General features: G+C 47.5%; 1 protein-coding gene across 1 annotated transcript in view; it reads right to left on the reverse strand.

Annotated features, from left to right (window-relative positions):
* SF3B2 (splicing factor 3b subunit 2) overlaps positions 1 to 18,505 on the reverse strand; it is a 355,029-nt gene that overhangs the window by 310,416 nt on the left and 26,108 nt on the right. Inside the window, exon 3 of the mRNA XM_085625740.1 lies at positions 618 to 1,595. Within this exon, the coding sequence (XP_085481866.1) occupies positions 618 to 1,595 (978 nt within the window). The remainder of the gene's footprint in view (positions 1 to 617; positions 1,596 to 18,505) is intronic.

Genomic DNA, 18,505 nt, shown 5'->3' on the forward strand with positions numbered 1-18,505 from the left:
AGATACACATGTGAGATTCCAACAGTAGAACGTAGGGGCGAAGAGGTGTGTAATTTAGAAATATTATGGATTGTGCCGTTTTCTTCTAGTGGAAAGCACACCAGCACAAATACATGTATTTTCTTGCAATGGGATAAATGCAAGAGGACGCTATGGCAAAGACAGTAAGAGGGTCCTGTTCTGCAAAGTATGATGGGCACAATGGCCCAAATTAAGGGCTTCAAAGGGATAAATATTAGCAGCACAATTCAAGTGCACAAGAAGAACATAAGCATGTGTGCATATGCAAATTTCGGTAAATTGATTTAGCAGGTAGTTCATTGAACAGAGCTGCTAAACCGCTACAGGATCACCCCTTATATAAATCCATTCTTTGTTTGGTCACAAAGTTTAAATCAGCAAACGGAAGTTGTACACTGTACCAGTGGTGAACACTATCTTTAGCCTGAATTAGCTTATGCCAATCTGCTTAACTTTGAGCTGCAAGCAGACAGTAGGAAAAGGATTGTGTTATTATTTTACATTGCTAACTCAAATCTGGATTAAAGTTACAAGCACAGCCTTAGGGGTATAAGTTATATAAGGGGGGCAAGTTATATGCTTGTTTCCACTTTTACCTGTCCAGGGCGTGGTGGCTGCTGTGGTGGATTGCCCATCCCAAGTCGTGGGGGCATCTGGTTGCCTGGCCCAGGAGGCTGCGGTGGAGTCGGCATTCCAGGACGAGGAGGTGGTGGTGGCATCTGAGGTGGATTGCCCATTCGTGGTGGTGGTGGCATCTGAGGTGGATTACCCATTCCTGGACGAGGTGGTGGTGGTGGCATCTGTGGTGGCGGATTTCCCATTCGAGGAGGCGGGGGCAACGGACTGCCTTGGCCAGGAGGCAGCGGGGGGTTTCCCATTCCAGGGCGAGGAGGGGGGGGTGGATTCCCCATTCCAGGAGGACGGGGCGGAGGGGGTAGCTGATTTCCTTGTCCGGGAGGTGGAGGTGGATTCCCCATTCCAGGAGGACGTGGTGGAGGGGGTAGCTGAGTTCCTTGCCCAGGAGGTGGAGGAGGGTTACCCATTCCAGGACGAGGCGGCGGAGGCAACTGACCGGATTGTCCAGGTGGGGGTGGTGGATTTCCCATTCCAGGACGAGGGGGCAGTTGATTAGCCTGACCTGGAGGTGGCGGGGGATTGCCCATTCCAGGACGAGGTGGGGGGGGCAACTGGTTGCCCTGACCAGGTGGTGGTGGTGGATTTCCCATACCAGGACGAGGAGGCGGTGGTGGTAACTGGGTGCCTTGACCTGGTGGCAAAGGGGGATTGCCCATTCCTGGTGGGCGAGGTGGTGGAGGCATCTGCGGTGGGTTGCCCAATCCTGGGGGACGTGGTGGCATGGAATTGTCTTGTCCAGGTGGTAGTGGGGGGTTTCCCATCCCAGGAGGTGGTGGTGGTGGTGGGTTTCCCATTCCTGGTGGACGTGGTGGTGGTGGAGGCATCTGGCTTCCTGGTGGCCCAGGCATTGGTGGGGGATTGCCCATTCCGGGTCGCGAGGGGTGAGATTTGTCATTATCATCACCCCTCATCACCGGTCTGTTCAACATGATTCCAGTCTGCAAAAAAACAAAAAACAATTGAGTTAAATGTCTATTGAATAGGATTTTCAAACAGGATAAATAGAGGCTCAGAATCCATGGTAAGTTCTCATTGATCAGTTTTCACCACATGAGAAAAAACAAGCATCGGCAAAGCAACTAGGTCTCACCTATACAAGAGCTATTGGATTTGCCAATATGTTTTAGCAATGTTGTTCACCAGAGTGATTGCTGTTCAGCATGGCTAAAGGTTAGTGGGGTAGAGTGGAGTGGGGTAGAGTGAAGTAGATTAGAGTGAAGGGTTATGGAGTGGTGTACAGCGAAGTGGAGAGAAGTGTCATGGAGTAGTGTACAGTGTTGTGGAGTGTCGCGGTGTGAGTTGCGTGTCGTAGAGTGAAAGGGTGTCGAGTTAAGTCATGTAGAGTGAAGTACAGTATTTGAGCTGAGTAGAGTGTTGTGGAGTTGCATAGTGTCGTAATGTGGTGTGGAGTAGAGTGTTGTAGAATAGAGTGGCATAGAGCGGAGTAGATTGTCAGAGTGGAGTGGCGTAGTGTTGTAGAGTTGAGAGGCATCGATTGGAATGGCAGTGTCACGGCGGAGTGCCCAGGTGTACCAGAGTGGAGTGGCATACAATGTAGTAGTGTGTCATAGAATAGAATAAAGTGGCATGGAGTGGCCTAGAGGGAGTTGCGTAGAGCATTGTGGAGTGGAGCGGAGTGCTGTAGATAGGAGTTACGTAGAGTAGAGTGGAGTAAAGTGGCCTAGAGTGAAGTGGTGTACAGTACAGTGGTGCAGAGTAGAATAACGTAGAGTGCAGTGGCATAGAGTAGAGGGGTGCAGAATAGAATACAGTGGTGTAGAGTGCAATTGTGTAGAGTGAAGTGGCGCAGATTGGAGTAGAGTGAAGTGGCATAGAGTAGATTGTTTCTGAGGGGAGTGAAGTGGCAATGAGTGGAGAGGTGCAGAGCAGAGTGCAGTGGCAAAGAGTGCAGTCATGCACAGTAGAGTGAAGGGTCGTAGAGTGCAGAGGTGTAGAATAAAGTGGCACAGAGTGCTATGGTGTAGAGTGATGCAGCATGCAGTGCTGTAGAGTAGAATGTTGTGGAGAATAGTGGCATAAAGTGCAGTGGTGCTAACTAGTTGGCTTAGAGTACAGTGGCCTAGCGTAAACTGCAGAGGCATAGAGTGGCGCAGGGTAGAATGCAGTGGCATACAGTGGTGAAGGTGGCGTAGTAGGCAGTGGCGTACAGTAAACAGTTAGAGTGGTGCAAGGTAGAGTATAGTGGTGCAGGGTGGAATGCAGTAGAGTAGCATAGAGTAGAGTGGCACAGTGTTATTGTACTGGTGTAGAGTGGCATAAAGTGAAGTGGCTTTGAGTATACTGCTTCAGAGTAGAGTGAAGTGGCATGGAGTGGTGCAGGGTGGAGTAGTATACAGTGCAGTAGTGCATAGTAGAGTTTAGTTGAATGCACTGGCATAGAGTAGAGTGGTATAGAGTAGAGAAGTGTAGAGTAGAGAGGCGTAGAGTGCAGTGGTGCACAGTAGATTAGACTGACGTAGAGTGGAGTGATGCAGCGTGCATTGGCATAGAGGGCAATAGAGTGGTGCAGAGTGGAGTGCAGTAACACAATAAAGTGGCACAAAGTAGGGTGGGCTAGAGTTCAGTGTCGAGTGCTGCAGAGTAGAGTATCGTAGAGTTCAGTCTTAGTGGCGTAGAGTGCATTGGTGTAGTGCAGTGGCGTAGAGTGGTGCAGAGTAAAGTGAGAGTGCAATGGAGTACAGTGGTGCAGAGTGCAGTGCTGTACAGTTTCATGATGCACAGTAGATTGGCACAAGAGTGCAGAGGTGTAGTTTTTGAGTAAGGTGGTATAGAGAGCATTGGAGTAGAGTGCTGCGGCGTAGAATAGAGTGGCTTAGTGTGAAGTGTAATTGTATTTATATATATCGCTTACAACGCCTGATGAGACTTCTAATCGCTTTTCAGCAAGTAACACTCTACTCTGTCACCTAAAAAGGATTAGTGGTGGATTAATATAGGAAAATGTGTTAATTTGAGTGGCGTGGAATAGTGTTGCTGAGTGGAGTGGCGCAGAGTGCAGAGTTGTGGTAAATAGTAGTGGTGTGGAAAGCATTGTCTTAGAGTGCAGGCATGCAGAGTAGAGAGGTGTAGAGTGGCAGAGTTTAGTGGTGCAGTGGCAGACTGCAGTCACGCCGAGTAGTGTTGTAGAGAGCAGTGAAGTAGAGTACAGTGGTGCAGAGTAAAGTAGAATACAGTGACGTGGAGTGCAGTGACAGCGCGCAATGGTGTAGAATGACGTAGCGTGCAGAGTAGAATGTTGTAGAGTATAGTGGCGCTAAGTTCAGTGGTGCAAAGTAGTTGGTGTAGGTGGATTGTTTTGAATGCAGTGGCGCAGAATGCAGCAGCACAAAGTAGACTTTCAGAGGAGTGGTGCAGGGTAAAGTGCAATGGCATAGAGTAGGAATGCAGAGTTGACTGCAGCAGTGTGGAGTGGCATAAAGTGTAGTGGTATAGAGTGCAGTGGGGTACAATAGATTGTTTCAGGTTGTAATTGAGTGGAGCAGCGCAGGGAAGTGTGGCAAAGAGTGCAGCGGGGCATAGAAAGGAGGGGGTAGTGTGCACTTGCATAGTGCAGAGTAGAGAGGCATAGAGTGCAGTGGTGTACAGTATATTAGAGTGGAGCAGACGGGGCTGTTGCGCAGAGGGGGCTGTGCTGCATAGTAGAGTCGCAAAGAACAGTGCAGTGGTGTAGAGTGATGCAGAGTAAAGTGATGTAGAGTGCAATGGTGTAAAGTGGTATAAAGTGCAGTGGCGTAGAGTAGAATGGAGCTCAGTGCAGTGTTGCAGAGTAGATTGGAATAGATTGCAGTGGCGTAGAGCGTAACGGTTTTGAGTAAAGTACTGTAGACTGCATTGGTGTAGACTGCAGTGTCGTAGAGTTCAGAGGTGTAGAATAGAGTGTAATAGTATGGAGTGGCGTAGAGTGAAGTTGAACAAAATGGCATAGAGTAGAGTGTTTCAGAGTAGAGTGAAGTGGTGTAAAGTGGAGTGATATAGAGTAAAATGTTGGAGACTACTGGTGTAGAGCAAATTGGAGTGCTGTGGACTGCAAAGACGCTGAGTGATGTAGAGTGGAGTGACACTGAGCGCAGCGTGTAAGGAAGTGCCATCTTTCTTGCATGGTATGCCCCCACTTTTTGCTGAATGTACTTTGACTAAGGGTGCCCTGGACTCCTGCCAATCAGGTGCCCAGGTCCTATGTTCCTTCCCTAAAACCTAAAACCCCAAATTGGCAAACCCTGGCCACATGTCAGCCCCTGGTAAATGGTACCCTAGGTATCCAGGGCCATCTGACTAAGGGCTGCAGCGCTTATTGTGCCACCCTTAGAGGCCCTGTACCCCAACACAAACACACTGCCCTGGCAGGCTGAGTGTCTGGGTAAAAGACAAAACAAAGAGTCGACATTGAACACATCCCTGTGTGCCATGCCCACAACCTACACTGTCCTGGCATACATCAGCCACCCCTCTAGCTGGGTGCCCTATGCCAGTGGTGTGGGCACAGGAGCATTAGCCCTGTGCCCCTACAGTACCCAGGTCCATACCTGTGCACTGTAAGTGCAGTGCTGCCATTTAAGACTATATGGTGCTGAGAGCTCGTCAAACACGAACTCCACAGCACCATAATGGCAAAACTGAAGACTGAGAAGTTTGGTATCAAACTTCTCAGCACATTAAACACGCACTGATGCCAGTGTGGGATTTAATGTACAAAGCACTACATAGGGCATCTTAGAGATAACCCCTGAAACCTAACCTACAATCCACGTCTGGTTTGAGAGGCTGCCACACAGTAGACATGTTGCTGGACCCCTGGGTGGAGAGCCCCCCCGCTCTCTGGGGCCTGCAACAATGCACATCCTGGGCGAGGTGCTAGGTCTCCTCCCCCAGGATGGGCAGGGGGAAGCTTCAAAGGCATGTCGCCTTTGTGAGCTTCTCCAGGCCACTTGCTGTACTCAGCAAACTGGCCCCCACCGGTTCTGATCCCCACTCTGGCGGGAAGCCTGGCCGGAAACTCCAAGTAAGGACAGGGGATGTGCCAGCCTCTGCCAACCCCACCCCTCAGGTGGGGGAGGCGAGGTGAAGCACATCTCCGGGCTCTCACCATCTTGAAGATGGGAAGCCCTGCCCAATCAAGACTAGGCTTTTGCCCCTCTCCCACAGGAGAGTGGCGGGATAGGAGGTGTACCCACCCCAGGGCAGGGGCCCATTGGTCCCTGCCCTTTATCTACCTGTAACGCCCCTAAATCTAGTATTTAGGGGCACCCTGAACCTTCCTTCCTTAGATTCCAGATTTCGAAAAAGCAAAGAAGAGCAAGAAGAAAGAAGACCTGCCTTGCAGCTGCTAAGAAGAGGAAGACACCAACTGCTTCGGTCCCAGCCCTACCGGCCTGTCGACCCTCGAAACTGCTCCTGCTGAATCCCGGCACCTCTTGTGGCCAGCAACCTCACAAACCCCCGAGGACCTGGCTAGCTTGTGACTCAGAGCACCTGGGACTCCCATGAGCAGTGGTTCTGCTCAAAACAAGTTTCTAACCCCTGACATCAGCCCGCAACCGCGAACCCTGCACACTCTGCACCCGCCCAGCCTGGCCTGTGCCGGAGTGAACAAAGACCCCGAGAACGTCCCCTGGCGACTGTGACCCCGAATCCGGCACCCAAGGACTCACCTCGACGCTCCTGACTACGCCTGCAGCCTCAGAACCAGCTACCCCCCCAACCGCGATCAACAGAGTGCGAGAAAGTGGCTCTGTATATACTGTTCCTTAATAGGTACAGGGTGTACAGAGTCCACAGACCCCAAGGGTTTAACAGAGGTTAAAGTTAGATATAACCTTACTCTCAAAAGTGGTAGCTTGGTCGAGCAGTAAGGCAGTATCAGAGGACAGTGTAAAGCATTTGTTGTACACACTCAGTCAGCAAATAGTTCCACACACTCAAGGACTGAACTCTAGGCCAATGGTTTGTATATAAAAAATATATGCTTGTTTTATTTTAATCCAACAATTGGAATTAAAATATAATTTCTCGACAGGAGATGTTTCATAAAAATACTTTTGTATATGCAATAGACTTTTTAGTAAACAGTTACAAGTAGTTGGAGTAGGCAACTCTATTTCTTAACACAATACATTGAGCTCAATGATAAATTCAAGTTATATGCAACAGATTACTTTTGTAATTCCAAGACTGGATCCTAGATTCAGTCCTGGGTCAGTTCTCAGAATCAGTTGATGAAAGTCGACTTTGGTACTGTAATGATTTTTAACTAATATTTAGCTATTTTAAAAGTTAACACTTAGAAAATATTTCAGAGCAAAACAATCAATGATTCCCTATGAAAGAAAATTCAGGTTATAGGTACAGTACAGTAGGTTATCGTTACTTTTGTAATCCAGTACTGGGTGCCTAGACTCAGTACTGGGACCTTTATCCAAAACAGGTAAGTAATTAAGTTTTCAGATGTTATACGATTTTTGAAGAATATTTAGAAATTGCAGAAATCAACACTTAGAAGAAATTTCACAGAAAAACAGTCAATGGTTTCCTATGGAAGAAAAATGAGTTAAAGGTAAGTATCGTTGTGGGTACTTTTCAGAGTCAGTGCTGGGCACCAAGATCCAGCACTGGGAGCTCACCTAAGAGCAGGTGAGTAAATTCGTTTTTGTCACTCGGCTGATTTTTGGTGAATATTTGAAGATTTGAAAAGACCACACTTAGAAGAAATTTCAGGAAAAAGCCAGTCAATGTTACCCTACGAGGAAAATAGAGTTTGCGGTTTAAGGGTAAGTACTCGACTGGCAGAGTTGAGGTTCTGGGCACAGACTCAGGGGTCCCCCAGGGTCAGGTAGGTACAGTTGGTTCACCCTTAGCGACTCTAGGGCGGCCGGGTGCAGAGTGAGTTAGGCCCAATGTTATCCTATGAGGGATGGGGGCCCTTGTTTGGTGGCTGCTGTCTGGCAAGCCACGCGGCTGTGGGAGCTGGGCTCCTGGTCACTTACTCAGGGCAAGTGGGGAAGTAGGAAAGTGTAGAGTTTTCACTGCCAGGGCCACTCGGGCGGCTGGGTGCAGGGTGCTTTTGAGCCGTCGGGCGCTCAATTGATTTCTATGGGAAATCTCCGGTTTGGAAAAAGACTGCAGGCTCGGGGACGAGGACTCTTCAGGTGCCACCACCACTTCGAGAGGTAAGTTGGGTAGTTGGAGGATAGGTAGGTACCCCGGGATTGGACACAGAGGGCCGTGGGGCGCCGGGTGCAGGGGTGCCTTTTGGTGTCGGGAAATCTTACCCTCTGTTGATCGCGGTTGGGGTGGCACTCTGTTCTGAGGCTGCAGGCTTCTTCAGGATTGTCGAGGGGGGTCCTTGGGTGCCAGACTCGGGGTCACAGTCGCCGTGGGGTCGTCCTCGTGGGTTTAGTTCACTCCGGCACCGGCCAGGCGGGTGCAGAGTGGGCTGGGATCGCGGTTCCGGGCTGCTGCCAGGGGTGAAAGGTAGGTTCTGAGTAGAGCCTCTACTCATGGGAGTCCCAGGGGATCAGAGTTCAAAGGTAGCCAGGTCCTCCGGGGTTTCTGAGGTTGCTGGCCACAAGAGATGCCGGGTTTGGAGCAGGAGCAGGTTCGAGGTCGACAGGCCGGTAGGGCTGAGGCCAAAGCAGTTGGTGTCTCCCTCTCCTTCGCAGCTGCAGGGCAGGTCTTCGTTTCTTCTTGCTCTTCTTGTAGTTTCGGAATCTGGAATCTGGGGAATGAAGGTTCAGGGTGCCCCTAAATACTAGATTTAGGGGCATTACAGGTGGTGAAGGCCAGGGACCAATGGGTCCTTGTCCTGGGGTGGGTACACCCCCTATCCTGCCTCTCTCCTGTGGGAGGGGGGCAGTAGCCTAATCCTGATAGGGTAGGGCCTCCCATCTTCAAGATGGGAAGAGCCCGGAGATGTGCTTCACCTCGCCTCCCCCACCTGAGGGGTGGGGTGGGCAGGCTGGCACATCCCCTGTCCTTGAATGGGGTTTCCGGCCAAGCTTCCCGCCAGAGTGGGGGGTTGCAGTGGCCTGGGGAAACTCCTAGAGGCGGCAGGCCTTTGAAGCTTCCCTTTGCTCATCCTGGGGGAGGAGATTTATCACCTCACCCAGGATGTGCATTGTTGCAGGCCCGGGAGAGCAGGGGCTCTCCCACCAAGGGGTCCAGCAACGTGTCTGCTGTGTGGCAGCCTGGGCAGCCTCAGAGAAGACGTGGATTGTAGGTTAGTTGTAAGGGGGCATCTCTAAGATGCCCTCTGGGGTGCTTAGTACATTAAATCCCCCACTGGCATCAGTGTGGGTTTAATGTGCTGAGAAGTTTGATACCAAACTTCCCAGTCTTCAGTGTTGCCATTATGGTGCAGTGGAGCTCGTGTTTGACGAGCTCTCAGCACCATGTACTCTTAAATGGCAGCACTGCACTTACAGTGCCCGGGAATGGACCTGGGTACTGTAGGGGCACAGGGCTCCTGCGCCCACACTATGGGCATAAGGCACCCAGCCAGAGGGGTGGCTGACATATGCCTTGGCAGTGTAGGTGATGGGCATGGCACACAGAGATGTGTGCCATGTCGACTCTTCATTTTGTCCTGCACCCAGACACTCAGCCTGCAAAGGCAGTGTGTGTGTGTAAGGGTACAGGGCCTCTAAGGGTGGCACAATGAGTGCTGCAGCCCTTAGAGGCCTTCCCTTGTCACAAGGCCCTGGGTACCATTTACCAGGGGCTGACATGTGGCCAGGGTTTGCCAATTTGGAGATTGTGTGCTTTAAGGAAGGAACATAGGCCCTGGGCACCTGATTGGCAGGAGTCCAGGGTACACTCAGTCAAAGTACATTTAGCAATTTAGCAAAAAGTGGGGGCATACCATGCAAGAAAGATGGCACTTTCTCACACAGAGGGTAAGATTTCCCGACACCAAAAGGCACCCCTGCACCTGGCACCCTGTGGCCCCCTGTGCCCAACTCCTGGGTACCTACCTATCCTCCAACTCCGCAACTTACCTCTCGAAGTGGTGGTGGCACCTGAAGAATCTTCGTCCCCGAGCTTGCAGCCTTTGTTCATCTTGGAGCTTTCCCATTGAAATCCATTGAGCGCCCGAAGGCTCAAAAGCACCCTGCACCCGGCCGCCCGAGTGGCCCTGGCAGTGTAACTTCTACTCCTACCTACTTCCCCATTTGCCCTGAGCAAGTGACCAGGAGCCCAGCTCCCACAGCCGCGTGGCCCGCTAGTCAGCAGCCACCAACCAAGGCCCCCCCGCCTCCCATAGGATAACATTGGGCCTAACTCACTCTGCACCCGGCTGCCCCAGTGCCGCTGAGGGTGTAACAACTGTACTTACCTGACCCTGGGAGACCCCCAAGTCTGTGCCCAGAACCATAACTCTGCCAGTCGAGTACTTACCCAAAAGCCGATAACCCAATTTCCTTCCATAGTGTAATATTGACCGGTTTCTTCTAAGTGTGGAATTTCTAAAACTTAAAATATTCACCTAAAATCAACAGAGTAATGAAAACAGAAATACTCACCTGCTATTAGGAGAGATCCCAGTGCTGGATCTTGGTGCCCAACACTGACTCTGAAAGGTACTCACAACCGTACTTACCATTAACCCAATTTTCTCCCATAGAAAATCATTGACTGTTTTTCTGTGAAATATCTTCTAAGTGTCGATTTTTGCACACTACAAATATTCTTTAAAAATCATACCAACTGTGAAAATGTAATTACTTACCTGTTTTAGATAGAGGTCCCAGTACTGAGCCTAGGAGCCCAGTACTGGATTACAAAAGTAACGAGAACATACTATACCTGCAACTTGAATTTTCTCCCATAGGGAATCATTGACTGTTTTTCTATGAAATTTCTTCTAAGTGTCAACTTTTAAAATAGCAAAATATTGCCTGAAAATCACAACAGTAACTAAGTCGACTTTAATCACTTGTTTCTAAGAACAGTCCAAGGACTGAATCTAGGATCCAGTCCTGGAGTTAGAAAAGTAATCCTGAAAGTAATCTATTGCAAACAACTTAAAACTTCCATTGAGCTCAATGTATTATTGTGTTTGAAATTGTGTTGCCTATTGCAACAACCTGTAACTATTACTCACAAAAGTCAATTGCATATTGCAAAAGTATTTAAATAAAGCCTCTCATTCTGAGAAAGTATATTTTGATACCAATTGTTGGTTCTAAAAAAAACCAACCATATATTTTTTATACAAACCATTGGCCTAGAGTTCAGTTCTTGAGTGTGTGAGACCATTTGCTGACTGAGTGTGTACAACAAATGCTTTACACTGTCCTCTGATACTTCCTTACTGTTCGACCAAGCTACCACTTTAGAGAGTAAGGTTATATCTAACGTTAACCTCTGCCAAACGTCTGGGGAGTGCATTGGTGTAGAGTGCAGTGGCATAGACTGCAGCGTTGAAGAGTAGGATGGCATAGAGTGGAGTCCCGCGGAGTGGTGTAGAGTGCGTGTGATAGAGTGCAGTGACGCAGTGTGAGTGGCGCAAAGAGGAGTGACGTAGAGTATGCATGACATAGTAGCGTACTACCATTGCAGACAACATATCTTCAATTGAAATGACCATTACATTTGCACTCATACATTTTTACTGATAAAAGTAAACAGCGCACAAACAATATGTGCAAATGGCATCACCCTATGTATTGATTTTATCATTAGCACAGTTCATTTACACAGACATTTACATTTTGAAGTGTGTCAGATAAAAAAAAAATACCATTTTGCAGTCTTCCTCAAGCACACACTAGTAGCCAGCATGATTGTCACAAAAATCCTCTCACTTTGAATTCAGAGAAAGAAAAATAAACACCAAGGTCCCTGGAGGACACAGACTGACATTTGACCTGTCTCTGAATGAACAGCAAATGTGACAAGATAAGAACAAGATTTAAAGGCCTGTTTACAGAAAGCGAGTTTGTGGAAGAATACAGTAAATAGGATCTGGGCAACAGGAGGGACTAACTTGAGCTGGACAGCCTAAAGCAAATAAATCCAGCAAATAGAAAGCCAGAAAATGTGACTTACAAACCACAAAAGCCAAAGGTAAGTAAAGGGCAATATGTATTCCGAGATCAACTTTCTGAATGTCCCCGAGATGTCTTTAGAAAACCAGATAGCTGCACGGTCTGGTAGGCTGCAACCCAACAACTGTTACCTAGTAATCATTCAGCATATTACAATCAATTTGAATAATAGTTGCAAAATTATTGAAATAAGAATTTCCAAAGTAGGTGTATTATAATATTTTGATTACTTTAAGAAAAACATCATGCACAGACATTTGATCAAGACTGAAAAGAGAAAATAAATCCCTATAGGGAAACAATGTTAACATTATCATAAGCCAACAGATGCCAATAACTATCAGGATAAATGATTTGGCCCTATTCACAAAAAAGGTTTGGATTTGTAGATCTACTCTTACACCTAAGCGATAATGTGGAGCTCTTCACCACTTCCATGGTTCGACCGACACTTTGATGTAAAACCACAAGACTAGATTTACAAGCACACCTTTAGTATTAGTAACTTTACATATCTGTGGCCATCTCTGCTCGTGTGGTGGAGATCCCCCCATAGACAGTAATAGGGAATTGTAATAAAAATGTATTATACATAAGTAAAAAACAAAAATGTTTAAATTAAAAATAATTCAAACTCATTTCACTAACTCCAATTCACATACAACTACGAAAGTAGCAGGGTAAAAAACACCTACACTATATTGACATAACATGAATGCATTTCAAATTATTAAACTTGGTTATTGAAAATTAATCAAACAAAACTTAAATGTTAATTTTGCCTTTTCCACTCTTACATTATTTGTGTTGATTGAGTCAAATTGTTTAAAAAGTTTCGTATTATTTGCAAATTACTTGTGTAGGAAACTGTCCCTTTTTGACACGGTCACCACCATTTTTTGCCAGGTACTTGATACAACTTTGACTGTCTTTTGAGTAACTGTACTTCTGAAAAGTTGCAGCAACACTTGGTGGACCTAGGCATGATTTCTCACCCAGGAGTTGGGGTGGAAAGCTTACCATTGGGTCAAGACTAGGGTGACCAAAAAGTCTCATGGAGGGGGTGACCAAAGGAAAGGGGTTGCTAATCCCCCCCCTCGCCCCCACCTCCCAAGGGAAAGATGTGGGACAGTGTGAGAAAGTGCCCTCTGTCTGCATGGTAGCCCCCACTTTGTGATGCTGATGTGCTTTGACTGAGTGTGTCCTGGGCTCCTGCCAATCAGGTGCCCAGTGCCTATGTTCTTTCCCTGAACCTGCATTAAAAACAAAACCCGGTTGGCATCTCTGGCCACAGGTCAGCCCCTGGTAAATGGTACCACAGGTACCCAGGGCACTGTGACCAGGCAAGACCTCCAAGGGCTGCAGCACTTATTGTGCCACCCTTAGAGGCCATGTACCATTACACTGCCTTTGCAGGCTGCGTGTCTTGGTGCAGAACAAAGTGAAGAGTCGACATGGCACACATCCATGTGTGCCATGCCTACAACCCACCTCCCTATCATAAATCAGACACTCCTCTAGCTGGGTGCCCTCTACCAGTGGAGAGGGTACAGGTGCATGAGCCCTGCACCGCTACAGTGTCTAAGTCCATTCTTAGACATTGTAAGTGCAATGCTGCCATTAAGAGTATATGGTACTGGGAGTTTGTCATTACGAACTCTACAGCACCATAATGACTGGACTGAAAGGTTTGGTATCAAACTTTTCAGCACATTAAACCAACATGGATGCCAGTGTGGGATTTAATGAAAAATGCACACAGAGGGCATCTTAGAGATGCTCCCTGAAAAACGACCTACCACTAGGGTCCAGGCTGAGTGGCTACTTTCAGCTGCCCCCACCAGACATGTTTCTGGGCCCCTGGATCGAGAGACTGCTGCTCTCGGGGGCCTGAAACAATGCACATCCTGAGACGGGGTGCCAAATCTCCTCCCCAGGATGGGCAGGGTCCACGAAGGGGAAGCTTCAAAGGGTTGCCGCCTTTATGAGCTTCCCCAGGCCACTTGCTGCTTTCAGCAACTGGTCCCCACTGGTTCTAACCACCACTTTGGACAGGAGAACCCTGCGGAGAAAACAAGTGAGGAAGAGAGGTGTGTCCACCTCTGCCAACTCCAGCCCTCAGGTGGGGGAGGCGAGGAAGCACAACTCTGTCCCCGCCATCTTGCAAATGGCGTGACCCAGCCAACCAGGAAAAAGCTTATGCCCCCCCCCCCTCCCACTGGAGGGTGGCATAATAGGGGGGGTACCCACCCCATGGAAGGGACCCATTGGCCCCAAAGTTTTACCAACCTGTAATGCCCCTAAATCTAGTATTTAGGGGAACCCCTGAACCTTGGTTCCTCAGACAAGAAACCAGAAGAAGAAAAGACGAAGGACTGAACAGCAGTGCCGAAGCTAACAAGGAGGACGCCCACTGACTTGGCCCCAGTTCTTCTGGACTGTCCCCACCTCAAACCTGCTCCAGAGAAATCCCGGTGTGTCCTGCAGCCAGCAACCTCGAGAAACCTGGAGGACCTGCCTGCCTTCAATCACAAAGACTCTTGTCTCCCGTGGACACCTGATTTGCTCAAACAACAGACTTCAGCTCCACAAGGTTCCGTGAGTTTGCACCACTCTGCACCCGACGCCCACGGCCCGAGTTTGAGTGGCCCAACACCAAGAAGTCTCCCCAGCAATCCTGACCAGAGATCCGGTGACCCCTGACCTGCCTCAAACTGACTCCAGCAGCCCCACACCGGAAGACTACCCCATCCGCGAGCAGGAGCTGTTAAATAGATCCGACCCTAAACGGCACCCCTGCACCCAACGCCCCACGGCTTTGGGTGGCCCAACCGACGGTGCCTAACCAACCGCCAACATACCTCTCCATGTGGTGGTCGCACCCAGAAGACCTTTGTCCCTAAGCCGGCAGTGTGTTTGTAAACTGGAGACCCCCCCCCCCATTGAAAGCTACAGGGCACCCGACGCCAAAACAGCACTTTGCACCCGGCCGCTCCAGTGCCACTGAGGGTGGATCTTTTGTGCTGGCCTAAACCTCCATTTGCCCTGAGCTTAAGTCCAGGAGCTTTGCTTCCACAACCCAGTGGTCTGCTCGTCAGCAGCCACCAACCGGAGGCCCCCTATTCCCCATTTGATAACATTGGGCCTCAGCACTCGGCAACCGGTCACCATAGTGCCGCTGAGGGTGTAACAAGAGTGTATCCTTGTCAGGAACTACAAAACAGAGGATCCTTACCGTATACTTGCACAGGAACAGAGATGCTAGTTCCTAATGCCCCTTCTAGGATTCTCCAGAGACCGAAATAGATCACGTCTCTAAACAACCCCAAAGGGGGAAGGGGGAATGGATAAAATAAAGAAAGAAGAGACTGGTTCAGGATTTTTCGAATCTCCTCCACAGCACCCCTTTTCTGATCAGTCCTTTCTATAGACCTTCACTTGAATGATGCCTGAGGAAACTAACAGAGCACAATTACTTAGCACCCTAGTCTACTCTGCACTTTTCTAAATAACTCTATATGTATTTAGTTTGTACCCTTGGGAAGGAACGTACCCCTGAATCCTTTTGAACTAGCCCCTCTTCGTGTGGTTAGTAGTTGACTGCCTGGAATCTTTTTTCTTACTTGTTTTGCGCAGTTCTACCTAAGATATAGGAACATTCAATGAATTAATCCAATTGCCTAATCTAATTTTAATTATTATTATTATTCTATTTATCAGCTCACCTACCAGTAGTTTTAATGAAGTGTCCTCTATTCTCTGTATTATTGTGGTAACTTGTGGTAAGAATTTGCCGTCTTTTCCTTCACTAGGATTTAATACTGCGTAGTTGTTTTCTCATTGAGTGTTAGTCTCCTAGTTATTGCATTTATTCAATTATTTAATCTTGTTTTCATTCTTTCTTTTAGCTTGGTAATTTAGCAGTGATTTCTCTATATTCAGGTAAGTCTTTCTCCTTATATTCTGCGACTAAGTCTTTTTATTTATTTTTCTGTTAGTGATATATTTCCTGTATCATACTTTCTACAAATAGACCATATGTAACTTAGCTTTAAAGGTTGACTCCGTGTTCTTCTTCCTTTTGACCGCTAGAGTTAACTCCTGTCAAAAGTTGCTGAGGCGGAGGAGTTATGTCATGAAGAGTTCCTCACACGAGTCTTGCAATCTCCAGACTGGGAAGGAATATCGGGCAGGAGCGAAGGTAACTATGCTATGACTCTCCAATACTTTTACTGTAAACTAGAAATTATCATTTAAATTCTAAGATTTTCCTGGAACGCGCAAGTTCAGCTCCAAACTCGGGCGACGCTTCGGTGAAGTGCGCATTCGTTAGGGAGAGCGCATTCCACCAAGGCTCCACACAGGTGTGAAGATAAAGACTAGACCGCTACCGCGATTGTACCGCGGCGGCCATCTTGGAACTTCTCCTTTGCAGCAAAGCACTCCAAGCGCGATCTTTTGTGGATTTTCCACACTTCCTGTTCCAGCTTGGTTTCGGATATGTGTAAACCGCATTAACCACTCGTGTCAAAGGCCCAGTGGTTCTGACAGTACCCCTCAACAAAGGAGGTCCTTCCACTCTTGGTTTCGTAGGAAATCTTTGAAGAAAGGTTCTCACAAGTCTAGGAGCGTGAACATCTGATGCAAGTTCCCAGGACCGCTCCTCTGGCCCATAACCCTTCCAATCTATTAGATATTACAGCCTTCCTTTAACCTTTTTTGAGTCCTGAACTTCTTTTACTTCAAACTCCATTCCCGACTCCAATTGAATAGGTTTCGGGGGCAGTTCTTTTCTCAAATTTGGGGAAGCTACTTTTAACAAAGAGACGTGGAAGACTGGATGAATCTTAAGCTTGGGTGGCAATTTCAATCTATACGTTACTGGATTCACCTTTTTCACAATTGGGTAGGGACCAATAAACCTAGGTAGTAATTTCCGATTTCCTTTTAATCAGAGGTTCTTCGTATTCAACCAAACTTCATCTCCTTCTACTAAGGGAGGGCCCTCCCTTCTTCTTGTCTGCATAGATTTTATATTTTTCTTTGGCTTGTTCCAAATTCCTTGATGCGGTTTGGTGAATTTGATTAAGATGAGACTAAATCTTTAACTGCTGGAACTGAGATTTCAATTTCTTGGACTGTGGAGTTACGATGCCTCCCATAATTTAGGTAAAACGGAGAATATCCAGTGGATACGTTTTTTGCATTATTATGAGCAAACTCTGCTGCCCATAGGTAATCTGGCCAATCCTTATCTTGTTTTAACAGGAAAAGTCTTAAGTATTGCTCTAACTCTTGGTTCACCCTCTCTGTCTGACCGTCTGTTTCTGGGTGATAGCTGGTTGAAAACCTAGTCTCAATTCCCAGACCTTCTACAAAAGCTCTCCAGAAATGGGACAGGAATTGTGAACCCCGATCCGAAATGATGACCCTCGGAATTCCATGTAGTTTCACTATTTGTGTGCTAAAATGAGTAGCTAACTGTTTTGCTGTAGGAACCCCTTTTAGTGCTAGGAAATGAGTCATCTTTGAAAATGCATCTACCACCACTAGGACTGTATGAAACCCCTGGCAGGAAGGCAAGTTAGTTATCAAGTCTAAGGTGATTGTGTGCCATGGAAAAGGGGGAGTCGGCATAGGTTGCAACAAACCCTTTGGAGCTTGCCGTTCCGATTTTCCCTGAGCGCAAATCTCACAAGTCTTGACATATTGTTCAATGTCTTTATTCATTTGAGGCCACCAGTATTTTCTCTTTACCAGGTCTGCAGTCTTGAGCTCTCCTTTGTGACCTGCCAAGAGGTCATCGTGGCATTCGTACAGTGCTTGAGTTTGCAATTCACGCGTAGGCAAGTATAGGGCTCCTTAATGGTAAGGTAAATGGTTTAGGACTTCTCTTCCTTCCTCCTGTTGGACCCATTTCTGCATGTCTTCTGGGTTTAAGACCTGAGCGATTAGTTCCTTCAAATCAATTAGAATGGTGGCACAAATTATTTTGGAATCTGGAATTATTGTTTGATTTTTGGGCAACCCTTTTTCTTCTTCAGTTCCAATTCGAGATAAGGCATCTGCTTTCCCATTTTGAGCTCCTGGTCTGTAAGTAATCACAAAGTCGTAGTCAGCGAAATACAGAGACCATCGAAGTTGTCGAGGTGTGAGGGTTCTGGCTGACTTCAAAAACTTCAAATTACGGTGGTCAGTAACGACAGTTACCACATGGTTAGCTCCCATAAGATAATGTCTCCACTCCTTGAAGGAGTCTTTAATAGCCAACAGCTCTTTTTCGGTTATGGTGTAATTAGCTTCAGCAGGTGTCAATTTTCGAGATCTATAAGCAACGGGATGCAGCTGACCCGTTTGCTTGTGTCTTTGGGAAAGAACTCCTCCCACTGCCAGATCTGAGGCGTCGGTCTCTACATAAAATGGCTCAGTTGGGTCAGCGTGCAACAGGATGGGCGCCGAATTGAAGTCCTCCTTCAAGGATTTAAAGGCTTCTTCAGCTTCGTCCGACCACTCAAAATGTACTCCTTTCTTGAGCAGGCGTGTAAGTGGAAGTATTTTTCGTGAAAACTCACTGATAAATCTTCGATAAAAATTTGCGAACCCAATAAATCCCTGAACCTCCTTGACACTTGGAGACTTCCAATCGATTACTGCTTGAATTTTTCGCTCATCCATGTTGATTCCAGATGGTGAAATCACAAAACCCAAAAATTCCACTTGACACACGTTAAATGCACACTTCTCCAGTTTCACAAACAGCCGATTCTCTGAGTTTTTGTAACACC

Source organism: Triturus cristatus, chromosome 9 (genome assembly GCF_964204655.1).
Source record: "Triturus cristatus chromosome 9, aTriCri1.1, whole genome shotgun sequence".
Lineage (NCBI taxonomy): Eukaryota > Metazoa > Chordata > Amphibia > Caudata > Salamandridae > Triturus > Triturus cristatus.